This window comes from Colius striatus, chromosome 9, assembly GCF_028858725.1.
Source record: "Colius striatus isolate bColStr4 chromosome 9, bColStr4.1.hap1, whole genome shotgun sequence".
In the NCBI taxonomy this organism is placed as follows: Eukaryota; Metazoa; Chordata; class Aves; order Coliiformes; family Coliidae; genus Colius; species Colius striatus.
Genome location: NC_084767.1, coordinates 27,765,431 through 27,789,453, shown reverse-complemented (window position 1 = coordinate 27,789,453; position 24,023 = coordinate 27,765,431). Strand labels below are relative to the sequence as shown.

The 24,023-nt window shown below is 40.3% G+C and overlaps 1 protein-coding gene across 1 annotated transcript in view; it reads right to left on the bottom strand.

The window, feature by feature from the left end:
• The window catches only part of ZNF804A (zinc finger protein 804A), a 172,309-nt gene extending 151,499 nt beyond the window's left edge, over nt 1–20,810 (bottom strand). Inside the window, exon 1 of the mRNA XM_062002927.1 lies at nt 20,697–20,810. Within this exon, the coding sequence (XP_061858911.1) occupies nt 20,697–20,807 (111 nt within the window). The 5' untranslated portion in view covers nt 20,808–20,810. The remainder of the gene's footprint in view (nt 1–20,696) is intronic.
• Nucleotides 20,811–24,023: the final 3,213 nt, after the last annotated feature.

The following is a 24,023-nucleotide window of genomic DNA, read 5'->3' as shown; positions in this document are numbered from 1 at the left end:
ACATTTAATCATTTACTGTAAACATTTGCACATATTTTACATAATCAGGGAAATAGTCAACACTGTAAGGAAGGAGCTCCAACATTAAATTTAACAGGCATTTTGCCTACAGTGTTTGATGAGAAACCTTTGCTACTCAGGTTACCAAAGTGAGAAGTTGATTCTCGGAAACAAAAGTGTGATTCAGAGGAGGTAACACTCACTCCTTTGGCAATATAAGATGCTCCACAGACAAGAGAAGTCTGGGCTATGTCCCACTGTAGAGGAGTGCTTTAACACCAGCACAAGAAAGAGAAAGTACAATCAAACATTTCAGATGTCCCAAGTTGTCAACTGGGAGTCCCCATCCCAGAGAGACAGACCACAACTGTCTCAATTTTTTTTTTAATTTTATTTTTAAGCTCAATCAGCTTCTTTTCATGCCCTTTCAGATGTTGGATCTAAGCAAGGTGGTTAAAGACATCTGAACAGAAGCACTAATTTATTTCAATGCAGTGGCCTTGAAACAATTGCTGAAGAAATCCCTGAGAGCAGCTGTGCTGCATTGGTACTGAGAGACCCTTCTGCATGTGAAGGACAGCAGCTGGTTGGACTTAATTAGGGAACTTCTACAACAAATTCTGCCTGGTGTCAGTTGAAAAAATATTTAAGGTTTTAACCATCCTTAAGTAACTTCCCTAAATATTGTGCCTTGTTTTTCTGGCCTGGTTCATACACTCCTAATTTGAAAAAGATTAAGAATTTCAGTGAGAGAATCAATTATTTGGTTTTGTGAACTTAGCTCAATAAATTGAAAGGATAAACTACATGCAGATGCAATCATTGAGAGAACTGGAGGAGGAGGCAGGAGGTCACAAGAGTTTAGCCCCCCCATAGATGCCAGAAAGACACAACCCTTGTCTCAATCTTAGTTCTTGGGTTTTGACTTCAGTGATATCACCACTGAGTTTAATGATGAGTAAACCAATTAATTTCAAAGGACACATGAATATTTTGGTGGAGAAAAGAAAACCTAACAGCAAATATAAATTAACTTAAATAATAGTATAGGTTTCCATAAACAAAGCACCAAGTTCTCCCATATTTTCATTTCTTACCAAAAAAAAGAACCAACCAAACCTGCCTCTAGAAAACGTTGCTTCGCAAGTGGACACATGAGTATATGTGCTTGCATTAGTACTTTAGTGCCCAAAGCATGAGCCTCTGGACATCCCACAGGCTTTCATTTACTGTGTTTTGATTCATACCATGAAAAAGTCCTGGAATACACAAGTGAAACTGGAAGATGTACTCCAGGACTCAATTCACACACTCCAACTGCTAATGGCCTTTCAGTCCACTGGAGCTAATCAGAGCTAGCAGAGATTAAAAGCCCTCAAGTCTACCCATTGCACACACTGGAGGTTTGATGCCCTTGCTCCACAGACCTGCTTCCCTTGTGCCTCCTTACTTGGTAAAACAGACATTGCCAACACCACAGGGAAGAAATGTTGTGGGCATCTGTGCAAGAGGGAATGTTTGCACACAAGCACATAGAAAAAAATGAAATATTTTATTCCTCTCTTGCTTTATCACCTCTTGCACTACAAAGGAAACAGCATAATTAATATCTAATTGTGCTTTCATATTATAAAGTTGATTCTGGAAATAGCTCAGTCTACGTTATAGTTAGACATATGTCCATGTCTACATTATAAAGAGATTTCTCAAGAATATGAAACTGAAGTGATGCAGTCAGTGTAAACAAACATGTTCCACAAGTAGATGGGGGACTTGACTTCAAACCTGATTTATTCCAAATGCCTAGACCCAACACATGTGTTTCAAACCTGTTCAAAGGTCATTGTTTTAGACCCTTACTGATGGCTTAACATATATTTTGGTAGACCCACAGAGACGAGTTCATTTTCTCCAAAAGGAATGTAGTTCACCTGTCCCAGCACTGACATTCAAACCACACCAAAGCGAGGTAAGGAGGGAAACATGCATACCTTCAAAACTACAGTATCTCTCTGAAATTAATTATAATGCAGGTTCTACCAAAAATAATTTCACAGAAGTTAAGCCACCTTGGTGCAGCTCTTATAGCTCAAATGGACTACTCCAGCTTCTCACAAGGTTGTATGTGTCAGCTGTCCTCACTCCTGTCCTTTAAGCAGTAGAAGATGGTTCAAATTAGCTTAGCCTGGAAGGAAAGAAAGCTAAGCTGAATTGATTTACTTGTCATTTCTCAGGCTAAAAGCATGCTCAGATAACACAGGGTAACATTTCTAAGACAAGGATATGCAATTGTTCCTACATCTTCATGACTGACTCAAACATTCTCCAATTATTGCTATAGGAGGTATAAGTAGCTCTCTTCTGGTTCCCGCTTACTGACATGGATCAGGAAAGGCCACATGGAGAAGAGTTTAAATTCAGGCAACCTTCAGGCTATTCAAAAGGTCAAACACAAACAAAGAATACAAAGGCATGCATATATTAAACAGAATATACACGTGATTTGGTGATTTGCCCAGTTAAAGCAGACTATTACAAGATCTCATTCATGGTATATTCTATTACAGAATCAAAGAATAGTAGGGGTTGGAAGGGACCTCTAAAGATCATCTAAGTCCAACACCCCTGCTAAAGCAGGTCCTCCTAGATCGGGTCACTAAAGAATGTGTCCAGGTGGGTTTTGAAAACCTCCAGAGAATGAGACTCCACACCCTCCCTGAGCAGCCTGTGACAGGGCTCCATCACTCTCACAGTGAAATAGTTTTCTTTACGATTAAATGGAAATTTTAGTGTTCCAGCTTTTGTCCTTTACCCCTTGTCCTATCACTGGACACTACAGAAAGAAGTGTCACTCCATCCTCTTGACATGCACCTTTTAAGTATTTGTAAGTATTACTCAGGTCTCTCCTCAGTCTCTTCTTCTCCAGCCTGAACAGCTCCAGTTCCTGCAGTCTTTCCTCATAAGGAAGATGCTCCAGTCCCTTTATCATCTTGATGGCCCTGCGCTGGACTCTCTCCAGCACTTCCCTGTCCCTCTTGAGCTGGAGAGTCCAGAACTGGACACAGGACTCCAGATGAGGCCTCACCAGGGCACAGTAGAGGGGCAGAAGAACCTTCCTCAACCTGCTGGCCACACTCTTCTTGATGTGTCCCAGAATGCCATTGGCCTTCTTGGCCACAAGGGCACATTGCTGGCTCATGTTCAGCTTATTATCAATCAGGACTCCACAAAGATGCTCTCCAGCAGGTCGCCTCCAGCCTGTACTGGTGCATGGAGTTGTTCCTCCCGAGGTACAGGACTCTGCATTTGTTCTTGTTGAACCTCATGAGGTTCCTCTCTGCCCAACTCTCAAGCCGGTCAAGATCCCACTGAATGGCAGCACAGCCTTCTGGGGAATCAGCTAGTCCTCCCAGTTTGGGGTCATCAGCCAACTTTTGTTGAGAGTACACTCTGTCCCCTCATCCAGGTTGTTGATGAACAAGATTGGCCCCAGAACTGATCCCTGTGGAACTCCACTGGCCACAGGCCTCCAACTAGATTCTGCACCATTCATCAACACCCTCTGGGCTCTGTTATTCTGCCAGCTCTCGATCCACCTCACTGTCCACTCATCCAAGCCACACTGCTTGAGCTTTCTGATGAGGATGTAACTGGAGACAGTGTCAAAAGCCTTAATGAAGTCAAGGTAGATGACATTCGATGCTCTCCCCTCATCTAGCCATCCAGTCATACTTTCATAGAAGGCTATCAGGTTGGTCAAGCAGAACTTCCCCTTGGTGAATCCATGCTGAGTCCCGTGGATAACCATCTTTTTCTTCATGTGTTTTGAGATGGCATCCAGCATGAGTTCACCTTTCCAGCAATATTAGTGTAAAAGCAAGACATGTCTCTATTTTAAAAGCTGTCACTTACTGAGAAGTTGTAATATGTTGTTTCAAACACTGTAAATGAGTGAAATAAATGCTTCAGGAAGAATGAGATGAGAACCACTGATACATATCTTGGCCTCAATATGCAAGACTTACTAAGTCTAATAATAAAAAACAATGTTTCCAAGACTAACAGCAAAAGCTTGGCAGTGAGAGGATTGACTGCATGTATGAATTTACCATGGGATTAATTTAATTTACCTCTGAAATGCAGACAACATTAAAGGAAACAGAAAATCTATTGCCTATGTTAGGAAATCAGTGCTCATTTAGAAACATAAACTTCTGAATTCCTTCTAGTCAGGCTTTATGAGGATTTTTCTGACTTGTAACCACGCACAGGAGCAAATGTATTACAAGCAGTGAACATAGAGTACCATAAACCAGTTTTACCATTCTCTCATTTGCTGTATCTAAATACAGAAATTGTCATGTTTTTCCAATCAGCTAAATGCCAGCTGCAATATCATTAAATCTGTAGCAGACCTGACGAATACCCAGGCAAAGCAATTAAGACTGCATTAGAAACTTGATTCATTTCTTTACTTCTAACAAAAAAAAAGTCAAAACAAAAGCTCAGAATATGAATTCTTATTTTCTGATTGACCAATGGCAGTTAATCTATTTACAAAATGGCATCTGGTTTTGAGAAATAACTTGTAAAGGCTGGAAATATGAAACAGAACAAAGATGAAATTTTATTTAAAAAAAAACAGCAGAATGGAGTTACAGACAGAAAGGAAAAATATGCAATAAAGAGCACATGAGAAAAGTGAAGTAGGAGCATGAGACAGACGTTGCAAAGGACAGAGACTATATCACAGAATTGCATTTAGCAAATCATCTTTAGCAAGTAATCTAGTTGTAGGCAGCCCTAGCTCCTTCAAATGACAGGTATAAAAGAAATTGAACAGGAGAACAGGAAAGGGCAGCAAAACAAAAAACCTAAAGTTTGTTTAATTTTTTGAAGTCTTGGCAACGTCAAGGAATCACTAAATCTGTTTATTTTCTTGAGGTATTTCTCAAATGCAGAACTTTGTCATGAAGATGATTGCTCACCAGACAGTCCTGGCATCCCAGGACTTTTAATTTTTTTAAGTGTTCAAGAACTCATATTAGCTTGTCAACATTGCATTTGAAAGTTTTATGATGTGTTCTCTATTAATTTCAAAGGTTGATACTCTAACTGGAATCAACACTAGGTAGCAGTGCCACCCCAGCTGGCAAGTTAGCATCATATTCCAAGCATCCTGCTCCCCAGCACAGAGGAAGGGACAAAAGAAAACAACACATTTGCCCCAAAGCAAAGTAACATGAAATCTCAGCAAGTTACATCCTGCACTTCCCCGCAGTGAAAGGGAACTGACATTTAAGAGCTAATCACATTATGAAAAAGTTGACAACAAGAAGTATTTCTGCAGCCTGGCAGTCTACAGCATCCCTGGGAAACAGATGATACAACAGCAGTATCATTCTTGAGATTAAATTAACATTTTTTCTCATTTTTTACTTGCAACAAAACATAACTTAGAGATATTGGTGACTACCATTTGTCTGCTGTGAGGCTCAACTTCATCCAATTTCTGTTTGCCATTTTAAAAATTCAGTCTACAAAGAAATGATGTAAAAACCTGAAGTCATGGCAGATGGTAAGCAATGGGAATGCCATTTTAGTCAGCATGGTAAAATGGATAAAATAAAATTGAAAAGCTATATAAGAATCAACAGTAAAATCTAAGTTCAACACAATGCAGGTATTTCCAAATATTTGCACTAAAAGGAGCAATCATTTTGGTTTTTTTTTTCTCTCCAAAAGAAAGCCTCAGTGTATTTAGGTCATCCCACTAACCAGAAAAAGCATGGAAGAAGAGTCAGCTGAAGTGGAGTGGGAGGTCATGGAGCAACAACAGAAAATGGAAGTCCCTATTGAGATGAGTTTCGCACAGATCAGGATAATAGCACAATGTTAACAAAGCTAGGTAGATTTTCTACTGAAAGGCAAAAAAACAGAAGGGAAATGAGGCAAAGATTAACAGACAAAGAGATCAGAAGTAAAATTTATGTCTCCAACTGTGGAAATGCTTCATATTTATTTCTGTTCTTTCACAAGTGAAAGAACAAATATATATGCACACATATAAAAGTTTGAACAATTAATAGTGCAGGTGGAAATAAATCTGCCAGCTCCTTGCAAGGACCACATTATTCTTAGAAATACAAATAAGTCTGTCTTACATGTGTTACAATCAGGGATTTATCTAAACACCTTCCCCAGAAGTTGAAAATTAGATCTGCTACATAGAAGGCAGCACATAAGTCGTAGCATACCCAAAGACTCCAGAAAACTTTTACCCACAACCAAATGCTGCATTTGTGACAAGGAACTTGAGGAGATGGGGAGGGAATTAGAAAAGTGATTAGAACAGGACGAAGTGAGTGGTCCCAATGATGCTAGTGAGATTATGTATAGAATAAGCACATGCCACTATAAACACAAACTGCGTGACACACCACCAAATATCTATACATCAAGGAACCAGTAGCAACATCCATGGACTTCCTCTATGTTCAGCTTTTATATGGACTGCTGGGAACCATTTTGATAGATTTATGTTGAAACACTGGAGTAAATTAAAAAAAACCCCACATCATAATCAAGACTAGAAGAATTGATGTGTGAATAAAGAGGAAAACAGCTAAGCATGCCAAGCTTGGAAAAGATGCAAGTAATGAGGATTCTTACAGCTTACAAATATCTAAAAAGATGTAACCATTGAGGAGGGTCAATAATTAGCCAGGATAAAATGGGCTCAAGTTCAAATAACACAAAATAATAATAGTACCAGGAAACACCTCCTGACAAAAGTGCAACAACCATTATTTTAAAGCATAGAGCATCTTATATAGCTGTGCACAGTCATCTTACATGGAGTGAGTTGTAATCTATACTTCCATGAAACAATAGACATGATCCTCCTAGATGGCTAGGGACGAGGGGGTCAACCAAAGAGACTTTTATTGTTCTTTCTTTGATGTGAATGATGATGCCTTCAATTCTGAACCAAACTGCAAAAAGGTTCATATGGAAACATAACTATACTGAGTATTTATGGCTATTCATTAAAAGTAAAATTTTACAGCACCTACAGCTAATAAACATGCTATTTCTAAACCTCTGAAGTGATCTTATGATTCTTATAGACCATATGGTTTCGTAGAATGGTAGGGGTTAGAAGGGACCTTTAGTGTCTTTATACTCCAATGAGCTCCTTGAAGCCTTTTTGCATGTCAGCTGTGACAAAGAAGGTATATTGGGGTACAAGACAGGTTGAGGATGAGGGGGATGGGTCATGGGGAAGACCTGCAGTGGACTCTGTGCCCATTGTGGTTGGTTATGATGCTGCTGTGAGCCACCCATCACCCCAACCCCCACAGGCCTGCCATTGCAAAATTTGAATAAGTATTTCCTCAGTTTAAGCCTTCTTTCCCAGTACCCAAACCAGTAGTCAAAAGTTGGTGTTAATTGACAATGAATTAAATTAAGCAAAATTCCCCATGTTGGGACTGTCTTTCCAGCAAGAGGAGCAGGTGCTTTTCAAGAGGTCAGTATCTCATTTACTAAGACCCTATTCACTTGCTAGCACCACTAAGCTTGATTAAAGCCTTCTGTGTCATGGGAAAGTCACAGCTGCTCTAAGAAGTACACCCAGGTAAACAAGAAATATTATTGAATAATACAAAACGTCACTGATTTCTTGCAATGTCAGCCTTACTCTTTAGGGGAATGATGGAAGAATCTCTGAAGAAGAGGTGCACTAAGTAATTCTCCTTTATAGGTCACTGAGATACTAATATTATTTTACTTCTTTTCACACTGTTCCTATAGAGTTATGTCATGAGACAGAAGTACAGTCACATTAAGCCCATTGTAATCCTGCCATTTGGTTGAAAATGTGACCTATTAGTAATTAATCTTAGAACTGGAAGTAATAATACCACTCTCCACTTCGCCAATAGCACTGCTTATCCTGCATTTATAGGTCATACATGGACCTTTGACAGGGGAGAGAGAACCAAGGAAATGTGTTAGCTACTGCAAAAGTGAGATAGAAGCTACTGACTTTGTACCCTGTAATTCACTAAGAGCTTTTTCTTCATTTTTTTTTTTTTCTGCAGTTTAACACATATTAATAGACAAGTGGTCCATTTTTTTTCTATTGATGCCCATGTGAGACTCATTAATGTTAATTGGATTTATGAATATCTGTTGAAAAGAGAAGAAACTGTAAGATTTCACATTTGCAGGGAAACAATCAAAGGAACAATTTCTTCTGTGTCTCACTGATGAAGAGATGAGGAAATAACAGATGAATCACTCTACAATATAATTCAAAATTCTTAAAATAGAAGAGATGAAAACACTGATTTCTGTATGGGTCATTCATGTAAGGGACTCTTTCTAAGAATCCAATTTGAACCTTCAAGTGTAGTCCTGCATCTAATAACCTAACTCTGATAATAAATCATGGTCTCCAAATTATAATTGTACAGATTTGTTGCCGTAATTCAATTTGGCAGGTGTAAAATACAAATGTAATTTCCTCTTTTCCCAACCCCAAGAGTCTTCAAAGAGACACTGAACTTGAGCCATTTGATAATTTATTCCATATTGTAGCTTTCACATTTCCTATGCGTCAAACCTCTGATAGATTTTTTTAGAAGGCAATTATGCGTGGGTCCAGTTACTCTGCTAACTGATTTGAAATGAAATCCAACATTCATCTCTTGGCTACAATGTGGTCAGCATTAGCCATTTCCTGGTCTGCAGCAACCAGAACAATTGAAGGAAAGCTCAACATTTCTGCTACATGTAATGGAAATAAGGAAGAACATACACAGTCTTCACATGGACAGATTTGCTCTATGGAGACTTCTCCAAAGTTAGTCTTCTGCTCAGTTCCACTCAATTAATTGGAAACTGTCTGCATGAAATAGCCTTCTCTTACCAACAAAGACAGATTCAGGCACCTGCCTTCTCTCATAACCAGATTTGCTTTATGTAAACTGTAAGATATTAGTATGATGCCTCACCACTACGTTAAACAATAGATCTGAATATGCAGACTGTATATTAAAAGCATAATATGGAGAACTATTTAAGATAATATATACATATAATATTCAATAATAGTTTAGATTCTACATTTATATCTAATCATATACGTGCACGAAAACTCAAAATCAACCTATAAGCATACCATACCCACTGTATGAAAGGCTGCGAAATACCTGAACAATTTCCTGGAAGTACTCAAACTTATATGGAACAATACAACAATAAACAATATGGAATTATACTGTCCATCCTATAGTGCTAGAGTTCTATGGGCTGAAGAAAATAAGCTTTCTGGCTTGTTCTTTATTTTTCCCTCTTCACAACAATCTGCATCTTCAGTAATGCAGGAGCGCAGAACACAATGCTTTTGGAAAATGCTCAACTTGAGTTTTTCTTGCCTCTGCATAATGCTGTTCTAATGACAATAAATCAATTCCTCTATTGGCAGCACTCCTGAGTACCTTTTAAAAGCCTTTCCAAAATTAAGATCATATACTCCAGCTTTTTCTTAATATGAAAAGTGTAATCAATAAAATACTGCTGATCACGCACAAGATGTGCAAGAGCTAAAGATGAATTAGTTTTGGACAGGTTCAAGCCCATCATCTTTCTTCATTACAAGTTGGATCACCGACTATGAATTGCATGACTCAGCTCAGGAATCTCTAAAATGAAATCGTAAGTAGGTTCAATAGTTGCATTTATTTGTTACTCAGAGCTGAAATGCACTGTATATCAGAACTCTGACAGATTAGGAGATCCCCAGAGAAAGTCAGTGGAGACAGCACCCCTGCCAGCCAGCAATCATCTGGGACAAGGTGAGCCACAAGCACCCAGTGGTCCCAAATGATGCATAAGGAGGACATCACAGCAATGATATGCTTTGCTCCCCAAGGAATCTTGTTACAGAAGATGAAATTAAAAGCTGCTCTCCTACAGATCAAACATGGAATTTTAACATTGGCTGAGGATGGAAAGAACACTTAGTCCTACACCTTGCTTTAAAAGCACTGCCAAGTGTATCAAGGCTGTTCAGATAACTTCTGAGCAACTCCAAAGACAAAGATTCCATAGTGTCACTGGCAACCTCTTCCAGTGTTTGACCTCCCTCAATTTTTTTTTCTTTTTCCTTGGACCTGATAATATTTCCGATGTCCCAGCTTGTGACCATTGCCTCCCACCACACACCTCCAGAAGGAGTAGGAGCATAAATTCTCCAAGTTTGTCCAATTTCTCAAAGTAAGAACATGAACAAGACCGATACAGTCACCACAAATATGCTGACATTGACAGACAAACCTTTGTCCCCGAGCTAGTTATTCTCAGTCTCCAGTTACATATTATCATTACTCACCATAATTGTTTGCTATTGTTCAGTAACATTTGCTTTCTCTGGATGAAATAGATTGGATATTTTTGTTTCCTTTGCATACCTAGATGCAGTTTCCCCTTCAATACAAGCACATTGGAAAACTCTGCTTTTCTTTTTTTAGTTTGGTTATTTATGAAGGAGGTCCACTCTGGGCACACTCTATCATCACCTGCAGTTGCCAGCCTAATACTACAGCTACTGGGTTTCAGTGGAGTTTTTCTAATTACATTGCCTTATCACTTCCATACCCATGAGCACTCAAAAGTGTTTCATTAAAAAAACTGTCAAGTATTTTGACATCCTGTTGGTTAGCAAGCTTCTGCCTCTGCTCAACAGGCCATTAGTATTACAAGTCTATAACCCTTTGGAAGTGCTCCTTCAAAAACTTTCCATCTCCTTCTAGTTCTTAATTCTACCTACTAGTTCAGTTCCATTCACTGTTTGCCAAACAAACACGTATCAGGTAATTTAGTGTCTCATTTGCACAGCAGAAGGACAAGCAAATATTATCTTTATTTTTCTCTCTCATAAGAGAAAAGTTTCATTAGCACTATCAGAAAATCAGCCCTCCTATTAGAAAAATCAATGAAAAGGACCAGAAACTTCCAAATTTATTCAGCACTATATTCCACTGCTAACCTGAGAGTATTCTAAAACATGAACTAACTGTATTTTAGGAATAAATAACAAAATATATTTTGCTTTTTAAAAAGTCTACAAAAAACCCTGTTTTTTTTTACATAAACAGTTTACTGTTCATGTGAAAGATCATGTTTTTTATATAATTAATCTAATTAATTTTAAGTCTCCAGAGCCTCACATTTAAAAAAAAAATCTAAACTTTCATGAGTTTGGGGTTTTGTGACAATAAAGAATATTTTGTAAAAATACAATACTTTTAAAAAAACTTCTAGAGACTATAGTCTAGTGTGCTATGTTGCAAGCATATAAGAAGCCCAACAACTCTGTTATAAAGTTATGTATACCAGTTCTTTGTTGTTTTTTTTTTTTTAATTGAAGAAACTACACCAGATGATTAAGTAGTCAATAATTAACATCCAGATAAACATCTTCTTGTAGTGTTAACAGAAGGGCAGCAAAAATAAGTTTTCCAGTAATTAAGTGAGTAAGTTATCCTTGGTATTTCCTACAAGTTTTCTGCTTTCCTCGGTATTAATATTTGGAGGTATAAAAGGAAATTATTCAGACATACCAAAAGTGCTAACACCAAAAAAAACCCCATAAGGTAAAAGTTTCTTACTTTTACCAATTAATTAAATTCTGTTAGTCCAGAGAAGTTTATTATTGTAGCCACAAGCACATTTCAAAAAAACCCTACCTTTTCCAAAGGCCATAACAGCTTTATCACAGTGTGGAAAGGCAAAGTGCTGTCCCACACCCAGTACCCGTATGCTGCTCAGGTCACTTCCCTATCCATACCTCCCTAGCACCCCTCATGGCTACCCCCTGCTACTGCCCAGCATGACCAGCAATTAACCAAGAAATCAATTCAGCATGAAATTAGAGGACTGCATGTCTTTTTCACCAAACATGGAGAAGCAGTGAAGCTGAAAAGGGCAGAAAAAACCCCGCAAACTGGGAACAGTCTAAGATCTACATGCTAAGCCTGGGACAGCCAGGTTTAGAGATGGGTAAGGCTCTGACTGAACATTTCTGTCTGCACCATTCTCTTTCAGATAAAGCCAACTGGTTCCAATAGAGCAAGACCAAACATCTTATACAATTAAACATCTCTAAGCAAACTTCCCTAAATAATTCTATGTTTAAAAAATGACTATTTTTTAAAAAAATGAAATAAGAAGGATTTTACTTTATAAATACAGCCTCAGATTATTTCATGGACTGCTCAGCTAGATCCCTGAATGTGTCAATCCTATACAGACACAAGAGTGTTCCTTAAGCTTTAACTTCAGATATTTTCTCAAAATCCATTTTATGCAGTAACTGATATGCTATTCTATAAGGAGTACTGTGGTCTCCTGTTATTAACACTTCCAGCAGAAATTAAACACTTAGAATCTGCAGCTATTTCAACAGATACCCTAAAAGAGTAATTAGATTCTGCCACTTAAATTAAATTGTAAGTGTACTTACTGGAAAAAAAAAAAAAAAAAAAAAAAAAAGAAATCCACATGCTTTATGGATACCGACACACAAAAAACTTATTTTTTTTTTTTATTATTACAGTCTTACAGGTGCCAGACACATTGATTCGTATTTGCTGTGGAAATACGTTATTGGTAAGCTGAAAAAGAAGCAGTTGTCCTAGTCCAGAAACTTCTTCCTATAAGGTGAAAAGGCAAATTTTACCAGACATTTTGCACTACAATATTTTAAAGAAAGCAACCTCACCAGGGCTAGGCCAATGTAAGTAATATGGCTATATGCTAACAGTGAGAAATCTAGAAGCATGAATATTTAAGTTGAACTTGGTCCCAGAGGAGGTAGCCTGATTACCTGCTATTTGAGGAAAGAAGTCTCTCTAAAAACATCATTTTTGACAGAAACAAACCAAAACTTTACAGAAACACAAATCAGCATGGTCAGACAAAAAGCCTGACAAGTCCTAAATCATTTGTACAAACCAAGAATATCAATGAGATACTGAAAAAAAAAAATCCTCAGTTCCTCAAACCAAGTCTAAACATTTTCTAAGACATTTCAAGAAATGTAAGTCAAAACCTTGTTCTTAATTGTATGCAATGCCACACAGGACACCTGGAGACCACTCTCCAGGCCTTACTTGAAGATTTGCTCTTAGAGCTGTGGGGAAAGAATTTGCATCTCCTTCATAACAATGCTATCTGTTTAACTACCACCGTTTAAAAACCTATATTGAAAATATTCACAAATTTACTATCTGAACAATTATTTTTTAAATAGGGCTCCACAGAAATTTGTGTTTGCACACAACTCGGTTCAGAACAAACGCCCTCTGCTAAGGGAAAACAAAACGCTTTGCCCAATCTGTACTCCTGCCATGGCTAGTCCTCAGAGGAAGGGAATCATACACATTTTTACAAAACAAATTAATTGCATTATGAGTTTAAAACTCCATTTTCCTTATAACTTCAGGCAGTTTATCTTTGTTGAAAAAAATAAGGTTAAACATGACAAATATTGTCCCTCCTTGTGAATAAATGTTGTTTTGTTTACTTTGAGGGTTTTTAAACAACATTAAGTCACAGCTCATCATGTAACAGTCTCTCAAGAGCAATGGAGAAAAAGTGTTTGTTCTCACTCTGAAAATGCGTGGAAAAATAAAAATGTCTGATTAGTATTTGTTTATAAGCGATTGGCCAGATACAGCTAAATTAGGAAGGTTCTTTCCCTTCCCTCTGTTACATTTGAATCATAAGTGAGCAAACAACTACTCACTTTCCTCTAACACCACCAGCCAGTGTTAAAGAATCTATGCTATAAATAAGGCCACTATCATTATTAACTGTATTAAGATATTAAAGAACAGAAAATGCTCTGGATTGATTCTGCAGGATTATCTCGCAGTCCTCCACCACATCTCAAGATGCATCTATTCAATAGCTTTGACTTTTGCAGAGAATAATTACTCCTGTTGGCGTGCCTAAGTGCCATTCAAAAAAGGACATATTGTAATTGTCACCAGTTAGGGGCATTTCAGATCTTGCAGCTACTTTGTCCTACTCGAAAACACAGTGTGCTAAATTAAAAGGCCACTACTCAGTGTCCTCTAGATGTGCTCCTCACTAGTTTTGGGTGTTTTTTTCCAGTACTGAATCCCTGCTGATAGGAAGGTCAGAAAACCCATATGTTCCAACAGCATACAGGAAAGTTGAGACCTTTTAGAATTGCATCCTGCACCTTGAGAGGGTTCTGTAAGCTTAATGAATCCTAAAATGTGTAGTTTTGAAAACAGAGAAGCCAACTTGCTGTTTTCTTGTTAGCAAGGTGTTAAAACAATGTTAGGAATGCTGTTTCCCAGTTTGAGCAACATGTTAAAATTAATGTTATGTATATTTTAGCTAAGAGATTGCTACAGATATTTGCAGCAGAAAATAATCAAGGCAAAAGCTCTCCTCAGACTTACTCTTTAAAGCCTTGATCTGACAAAACTAAACAAGTACACTAATTTAACCATGGTAATAGCCTAATTACATTCCACAGAATACTGATGTGTTTGAAGCCTACCATGCATTTAAGCTTTTCCAGTACAAAAGTCTGCCTCAGTAGTACTTTTGAAACAGAAGCTGTCCCAGTTTAAATCTGCTGGATTCCAGCTCCTACTGGTTTTTTTTTTGGACTAGACAATGCACTCTGTCTGATGGATATGGAAGTGCAGCATCTCGCTGCATGAGATTCGTGACCTCTCAGATTCACTTGCATCACCAAAGCAAATTATGATAGCCCCCTCATCACTCAGTTCACTAAAATGACTCTGTTGATGATGCTTTGACTCAGTACTGTTATTGATAGCTTTACAAATACATTTTAAAAAAGTAAAGAGTTACTTCCACTCACATAAACGAACTCTAGAAGTAGAATCCAGACATGATTTTATTGTTACTTCCATTTTACCAAATTATTTTTTTGTCTTGTGTGGTTGGTTTTCAATCATGATTTAAGTAAGACTGAATAACTATTCAAATTAAATTAGGTATATTTTTGTTGTTGTTTTAACATTTTAATGAGTTAGGGGCGTTCAGTTTCCCATATAGAAAAGATGTGAACATTTTCAAGTTCCAAACTCAGGTCATGAGCACACTGAAACCCCAAAGATATTAGCAGATCTATGGGGAAAAAAAATAAATATTCAAGTAAGAGGTGATATTTCTCCCTTAACCAATATAACTCCAGCCTAAAAACTCTTCCCTACAACTCTTCCCAACTCTTCCTCTGCAATGCTGAAGATGAAAAACAAGACATTGCAATAGTTTCACTAAATTCTGCATGTATAAGACATGATTTAAAAATTAGTCTCATTTACTGGCAATATACAATGTGGAAAACAGAGTTGCAGGACCTGGTTTTACCAGTATTTAAAATAAACTTATGGTAAGTATTGGTTATTTTACATATGTATTAGATGGCTTGAAATGAGGAGACATTTCCACCTGATCATTCAGAAATACAACAGTTTCAATACTCTTCATCAGACAAAGATGCTTTACAGATAGTTTATTGCTTTCTTACTGTAGTAAGGTATAGATATTTATAATGAAAATTATCATAAAATAGATTTTATGTCCACCACAACATATTTACTTTAGCTGATCTGGAAATACAAAAATATTCTACAAAGTGTAAAATAACTAAAGACAACAGACAGTCTGAACAACAGGTGGCATTTTCACAGAAGACACTAGCATACCACTATTTGAAATCTATGGAGTTTTTAGGCAAGTGTAACTAAGCCCTAGGACTTTTTTAATAAGTTGTGAGTATTTCTGTAGTTACATTTATATACAGAGAAAGACACATACAGAGGCATATAAATAAAAATTCAAAGTAGTTTTGTTCAGTAAACCTAAGAGGCAAGATAACTCATGGTACAAACAACTGGATTAATAAGAGATGGTCTAAATGGACATCCAACAGCATTTTAGAGAGAGCTGTACCTCCACTGTATTTTGAAGGTCAACATACACTCTTTGCACCCATGTCCAAGCTGACTGGGAAAGATCAAGCTGTACTACATAGTAGCCACCTTAAGTTCCTGTGATCTTCATCTCTACAAGGCTTATCACAGTGAGTTAAGAGTTTGATTACACTTTTAGAAGAGTTATGCCTACATCCTTTGGAGCTGTGGACCATTATTTCAATTCTACTCCAAAATCCCTTGTGTATAGAGGTTGTTTTACATAGTAATAGAATTCAAAGTTCAATAAATTTGAAGCTATAGTCCTTTAACCCACTACTTACCAGGAAATTTTAATTTTACCTACTCTCTATCAGTATCAACAAGACATTTAAAGTTAGAATTACAGCAGCAAATATGAATGTCTAAACTTGCCACTAACCTACTTGGGCACATAATATGACTTTACTCATCAACACCAACAAAGCAAATGTATTTGTCCAATGAAAATAAGTAAACGAGTCCTATACGGCCAATTCTTCATTACTGTTAAGTCCTGATGAAAGATACAGAACCAAGGCTGTGCTGCCATTCAAGATCTCAAATGGCTTGAGAATTGGGCAGAGAGGATCCTCATGAGGTTCAACAAGGACAAGTGCAGAGTCTTACACCTGGGGAGGAACAACCTCATGCACCAGTACAGGCTGGCAGTTGACCTGCTAGAGAGCAGCTCTGCACAGAGAGACCTGGTCGATAAACTAACCATGAGCCAGCAGTGTGCCCCCATGGCCAAGAAGGCCAATGGCATCCTGGGATGCATCAAGAAGAGTGTGGCCAGCAGGGCAAGGGAGGTTCTGCTCCCCCTCTACTCTGCCCTGGTGAGGCCTCATCTGGAGTCCTGTGTCCAGTTCTGGGCTCCTCAGCTCAAGGGACAGAGAGGTTCTGGAGAGAGTCCAGCACAGGGCCACCAAGATGATCAGGGGACTGGAGCATCTTCCTTATGAGGAACAGCTGCAGTAACTGGGGCTGTTTAGTCTAGAAAAGAGGAGACTGCAGGGGGGATGTCACCAACATTTACATATATCTAAATGGTGGATGTCAGGAGGTTGGGACATCACTTTTTTCTGTTATGTCCAGTGATAGGACTAGGGGTAATGTAAAGAAATTTGAACACAAAAAGTTCCACTTAAACATAAGAAAAAAACTATTTTACTGTGAGGGTGAAGGAGCCCTGGCACAGGCTGCCCAGGGAGAGTGTGGAGTCTCCTTCTCTGGAGGTTTTCAAAACACACCTGGATGTATTCCTGTGTGACCTGACCTAGGTGGACTTATTTTTAGCATGAGGGTTAGACTAGATGATCTGTGCTTCATTCCCTCTGTGCTTTTTACGTCTCTCCAAGCTCAGGTTTTCCCCCTACATCTTCCCTCAAGGAACAGAACTGTGGCCTTCTCTTCCTTCTTCTACTTTGTATCTTCACTGACCCACTTTTCTATTTCTCCCAACTCAAAGCCCTGCACTCAGTAGGCATTATGGGTAGATAAGACTTAGAGAAAGGTGATGTTTGAGAACTAGAAAGAAGAAACACTGTTATTCCACCTTTTTTACCAAAAAGTAACTCTCTGATGCTCTCCACTGAGGAAGATTTTTTTGGAAGGCCACAGCTTTGTGCTTCATGTTCCCTTCTAGGTGAGCAAGGGTCTCTAGCTCTTTCTTCCTGTTACTTTCCAGGAGCTTTAAAACAAAACATAAAGTTTAAAATGACCAATTCTGTGTGAAACAGGATGCAGGTAGAGGATGAACACATAAGGATCACCTGCAGGGACAAACAGTCAGGGAAAACTCTCTGTTATCTCTCTTTGAGAGTATGGAAAAAAAAGGATGAGTTTCAGGTGAATACCAGGTCACTCCTCATTGGACAGCAGCCAAAAGCTCCCAGGACCTTCCTCTCCTGAAGTCTAACCAGCTCTGGGTTTGAAGATACACTGCCTGATATTATCTTGAAATCACAACTTCATCTTTTGGCTAAGACCAGTATTTTCCTACTTGAGGTGAAATTCTGCTGTGGCAAATATAGTCATCTTTCTTTCTAGATAGAGCATGGTGGCAGAACTCTTTAAGAGAAGCAAAGCTTAATGACTTACCCTAAGTTTTGTAGAGAAGTGATTCTATGCTGTACAAGCAGAGACTGTTTTCAGGTTCTCCTCAGTTTACAAGGAAGCAGTGATTTTAGAAAGCTTGGAGCATAGGTGAAGACAGACTGAAAGTTTTATAGCAAAATGGGAAGCTATGTCTGAGCCAGGTATGCTCTAGAATACCTCTGGTTTTGAGATTCATAAATTGCTGTTTCTCAATCTTATTCTAGGATGGAAGACACCAAGAGCAGATTAAAAGATAACATTCTTATCAAAACTTCTAAAGATAATATTTTACTTGGCAATAGTAAACATTTTTATTCAAGTTTGAAAGCCTATTTACATAAAAGTATCTAATAATCTGAAACAATGTAACATTTTCCCAGTTTCCCAGGGAAGCTGGCTAAAATGTATTTCAGTGCTTCCAAACTATTAGTCTGAACTATCCAATCACTCCATATCACAACCCAATGGTATCTTTACTGCCTTTACAGGAAAAAAATAAAGTCACTCAAACATAAATTAAAGTCTCGATGTCTGTATATATACCACTTATTTCAAAATGAAGGACTTGTTTTGCTGTCCACAAAGTCAACATGAAGAACTCTCCCTTTTTAATCCAGTACAAACTTCGACAGTTATGCTGCTCATTGTCCACAACAAAAGCTTTTAAAGGTAAGGCTTCTTCTGGCAAATCCTCCACCAATACCATCTTTTCTCCCCTCTCATCTATTCTGTCTTACTCAAGAGCAGGGTTGAATTTATTTCCAGAGTAAGAGTGTTTCAAATCTATACAATAGATTTATTTGAACTTTAAGTTAACATCAGTCCTCCCCAATATAAACGGTCATTTACTAGTAAATAAAGTGTATCAGGAATGTTGAGAATTCAAGGTTGCTAAAAACAAAAATAAAACCTACAGATGCAAGACTAAAATGCCATTGAAGCAGAGTCAGTTACAAATCACAAGATAATACACAGTCCAAAAGTTGCATCAGAGTATTCTCAGTCCTGCCAAATACATCTTCTCTGAAATTGCTTAGTAGAAAGAAGGCAACGTGTCCTATAATTATTTGAAGTATACCAAATATTTCTTCTGTAGGTCTTGGTTTTGCAACTGTAACAGTGAAATATTACTCACATATTGCCATCTCATGGATACTATAAATATTTATTTAAAATGCTAAGAATGCAATCTCTAGCAGAAAAAAATATGCAGAATCCCCAGCAAATGAAATTGTGGTAAGATTTACAACATAAAAGCAGGAACTTTACATTTGAAACAGTCCAAAAATCTGCCTCAGATTCTCTCGTAGTAGTTACTATTTTTATGACTTGGCTCAGACTTGCTTTAATCTCTTTATTTAGGGAGAAATTGCAAGCTTGCCAACTCTAGCAAATGTTAAGTACTTTAGTAAATTCCCCATCAATATAGGTCGTGCATTCGAGGGAAGAATAACGTGGTGAGTAAGTTCTGCTCCATCTCCTCCAAAGGGGATTTTGGAATAAGATGGTGATGGGAGAGAGGGATAAACAACATGGCTAAGCCACTCTTTCAGCTCCATCCTACTCTCCAGACATCTGTCCACACTTTGTTGTGCTGTGATTGAGATGCTACGTGATGAAGCTCAGCCAGCCTGCTGTTATCCCGCATCCCTTTTACATGAACAGGCAGTAAAGCACATGTATTGCCAATACTAATGCATCATAACTCTCCCCTTAAAGTTCAGTAATAGTAGCAAAGCAAGTCCAAACAACTCAGTAAAAACCGTAGGAAACCCAATAGAGGTAAAGGTACCAAATTACAGCATGCATATACAGGAAGAGAGTTAATAGACTATGCAGACTTCCCGGAGTGTCTGGCCAAAGTGCCTAAACCTATCAATTCCTTTCAAATCCAGAGTTTTTCTTTAAAAAAACTTGGCAGCCAACAAACAAAACCGCATAGCATTTCTAAAGCTATTCCCGAACAAATGAATCTCTGTACCCAAACAGCTCGGACCTCAAGAAAACAAGTTTCGTGTCTTTTTTTCACTTTATCAGGCAGGACGTCCAGCTGTCCTCGGCACCGGGAGTGATGGAGTCTGTCACCTGGCCACCAAGACGGAGCCGTCTTCGCCCTAGTGATGCCCACCAGCCGCCTCAGCACAGGGACTGTCGCCTCTTCCCGACCTCACCCTGGGCTGAGGGCGGGGGAAGCCCCAGAGCCCTGCAGCTGCCCTCCGAGAACGGTGTCCGGTCTTTCCCTTCACAGCCTCTCCCCAGCCAGCATCCACGTTAGCCGATGAGAAAGGACGTGCAAGCACCTAGCCCACCTCTGCACAGCCTGCCCCAGGGAAGGCGGAGAGGCAGGGCCAGCCCCCGGCAGGGAGGGGAGCCCGGAGCGCGGGAGCCGAGGGCACCGCAACCCCGCGGCGAAGGCACCATCGACCGCGCAGAACACTGGCCAGCACCCCGTCTGCCCGCATCGCCAGCGGTGCACACGCAGCGGTTTCCAGCCAGCCGGAGAACGCTGCTGCGAAAAGGAGGGAAGGAGCGTAAAGAAGGGAGGCAAGAGAAGAAGCCATTACCAGAGTTTTGTTCCCGTTCTTGCTGAGGGGGCCTCGGAAAACTCCCTTGATGTTCCGAAAGTGCCCGTTGCTGAGGTGCGCGGAGCTGATAACAATGTAGTAGCACTCCATGGGGCCGGGGCCGCCTCCCCGCCAGCGGCGGGGCGCTTGGGCCGGCCTCGCCTGTGCGGGGAGGGCCGCGGCCGCGCGGCATGCGCGGCGGGCCGAGGCGCGGCGCGCGCGCAGCCCCTCAGGCTCGACGCGGCGCTGGCTGCCGCGGGAGGCGCGGCGGCGCGGAGCCGACTGAGCCGCCGCTGCTAGCAGGCATAGTGTTATTATAGCGAGCAGCCTTGCCGGTCGGCTGCACTGAGCCAATGGCAGGGAGCCACTGGGCTGATACCGAGAGCTGTCAGAGGAGGACATCTGTCACACGCCGCCTTCTTCACCACCCACAGGCCTCACGCCCCGCTGCCCCCGCCGCGGACGGGCCCACCACCCCCCGCCGGGGCGGGAACGGGACGGGCGGGCGGCAGGTAAAGGGAGAAGGGGCGGGGTGGGGCGGAAGGCAGACCGATCACCCCGACCGCGGCGAGCGCTGGAGCCCCACGCGCGGGGTGTCCCCCTGGAAGGGCTCCCCTTTTCTTTCAGGTGGGGGGGCACCACCGCGGGCACAAGAGTGTGTCTCCTCCGGGATTTAGAGGGAGCAGAGAGAAATACCGGGGGTGCGCCGCCCCCAGCCCAAAGCTCCTGCCCCTCCTCCGAGCAGCCACCGCGCCCTTTTGGGGTTTTTTATTACCTACACATGTATTTTAGTGCATAACTCTGAGGGCACCTGAACCGGCCGAGCTCGTGAGGAGACACTGGAATCGATAACCGCATCCCCCACCACTTTCGGCTTTTCTGGCCCGTGACGGCGTAATTGCAAATTGGTCATTTCTCATCCCCACTTAGAGCTGGCTCCATCCCGCCCTGCGCCTGGCTGCCGCCGGTGCGGCAGCCCCTTGCACCGCCGCAGCCCACCCCGCGGCATGACGCCCGGCGATTTCGACAACCGGGAACGTGCTGAAACTTTTGGGTCACGGCCTGTTATCGGGGTAATGGGAAGAGCCGCGGGGAGAGGCTTAGGCTGCGTCTCTCCCTGCAGAGTGCCTGCCGCCGCTGACCGACCCTCCCACGGCTACTCACGTCTCTCCCGGCGCGGCGCGACCCGGACCGGGGTAAGCTGCGGAGGCGGCTCTGCCCGCCGTGTGTGGCAGTGCCTCGGCGGCTGCTGAGAAAACGACAAAAAATATGGTTTGATAGTGGCTCTGGCGCTGCGTCCGCGATCCTCACCCTCAGCCATAACGTACCTATAATGTAGTGTACTCGCTCCATGTTATGAAGCCCCTGTCAAACTATGGATTAAAAACCACTAGGTACATCAGCGTGAGGTTATTATAATATAGCCCGTACTCCACTTCCAACATAACTTTCTTTTTGCAGCACACATATCAGAACTCGCTCCTAAAACCAGAATTTAAGACATTGGTTCAATAAAGATGCTCAAGTCCTTCTTTTACCTCCACACCACCCAAGATACCTATGACTTGCAGCTTTATCACATAAGATTTAAAACACTCTTAGGTGGCTCATCTTCCAGCCTACTTTGCCTTTAATCTGAATTGCAAAAATCAAGATTTATGGGGTGAAATTCCAGTGCCAGGGAACACCTTAGAAAATAAGCCCAGAACCATGATGTAACACATCTGAAAATGTCTCTTAGTCAGCATTTAGTGCTGGCAGCATAATTCCACCATCCTATCATCTTATCCTTCAAAATAAAGGAACTGCTTCCAGGAAATTGGGGTTGGGTAAACAACTTCTCTGACAGAAATTCTTATCTTTGTTGTTTGTATCCTTGGTGAAGGAAGCCTCAGTTTATGAGAGATGCCTTCCTCCTATAAGTATTTTCTATCGTTACTTCCCTTCATTCACAGTGAATAGTAAATGCTGACAGCTGCCACTCATTCTTCAGCATTTTCAGTACTTAGGCAGGAGTCACAAAAATGGCAAAAGTGGAAAGTTTTGACAGCTGAGACACAGGTGAGAGATCAGAATTTGCGGTTGCTTGTTACAGCCCAAAAAAGAGAGTAGAATATACATGCACATAATAACACTATTTTTCTGCCTATTAGGATGTATGTGTACATCTAGAAACAACCAGCAAGTTTGTTAAAGTGTAAAAATGTTGATATTATAAACGTTGGATAGATTTAGCAACACAGCACATTTAAGGCCCAGTTCCTGTTCCAGACAGGATCATGGGTTAGGGTTTTTTTTCAGAAATGTCAGAAGTTTAGGTAGGATAGTGTAATGAAAAGGCATACAATTATGCAACTGCTTTCTGGGAATTGATACATTCCAACTCTGACTAGAAGAACAAATTTTTTCCACCTTTTAAATGTAATGTTATCATTATGTCAAGACCCTTTTGCCTGGGAGTAAAACTTCACAATCTACCCCACACATTCACCATTTCAAAGAATTAAAGCTTTTTTGCTCTAAAATCCTGGCTCTGACCGTCTCATTACATGTTGCTGACAAGTGTCATTACACCTACTGCAACCACACATTGGCCCTTTCAGAGTTGTACAGCTGCTCTCTGGCCTTTCAGAGGCATTGCAGACACTGCTTGCACACTCTTCTTAGAGTCCAAGGACTTGGGAAATATTGTAGCAACAGAGAAATGATCTACTACAGTAGCTCAAGTTTGAAAGGATCAACATGTTTGGTACCAAATGATAGTGCCTGAACAACTTTAGAAGCTGCTATAGCTCCTGTTAATGAAGATCATGGTCCTCCTCTATTAAAGGATAAAAAAAACCCAAACAGCTAAAGAGCACTTGATTTCTACAAAACACTCTATAAAGAAATGGCAAGTTGTGCTAAATAGCACCTAACAAGCAAAATATAATTTTTCTACTCTTACTCTGAGTGGCCTCAGAGTGCTTCTCTGATAATTTGCTATCACCAGTTTTCCTTATGTGTCTTCCTTTAATCCTTCACTGTACTTTTCCAGCCTCATTCTGTTTCTTTGTTGTGATCACACAGGCTCAAGATGGTACTCCCTTCCCAAATATACTCTTTTTTTAGCTTAATAAATTATTCATTTCATCAGTCCTTAACTGCGTGGCTCCTATATACCATCAGTCTTACCTATATCCATCTGTGTCCTGTTCCCCTGGGTATCTGGGTTTTTGATGTGTGTATGCTGCTATTTATTAAAATACCTGCTATAAAATAATAACCAGTGCTGCATGCTTTTATTCTCCCTGGTATTCTCTATTTGGAAAAATCTTCAAGTAGTTG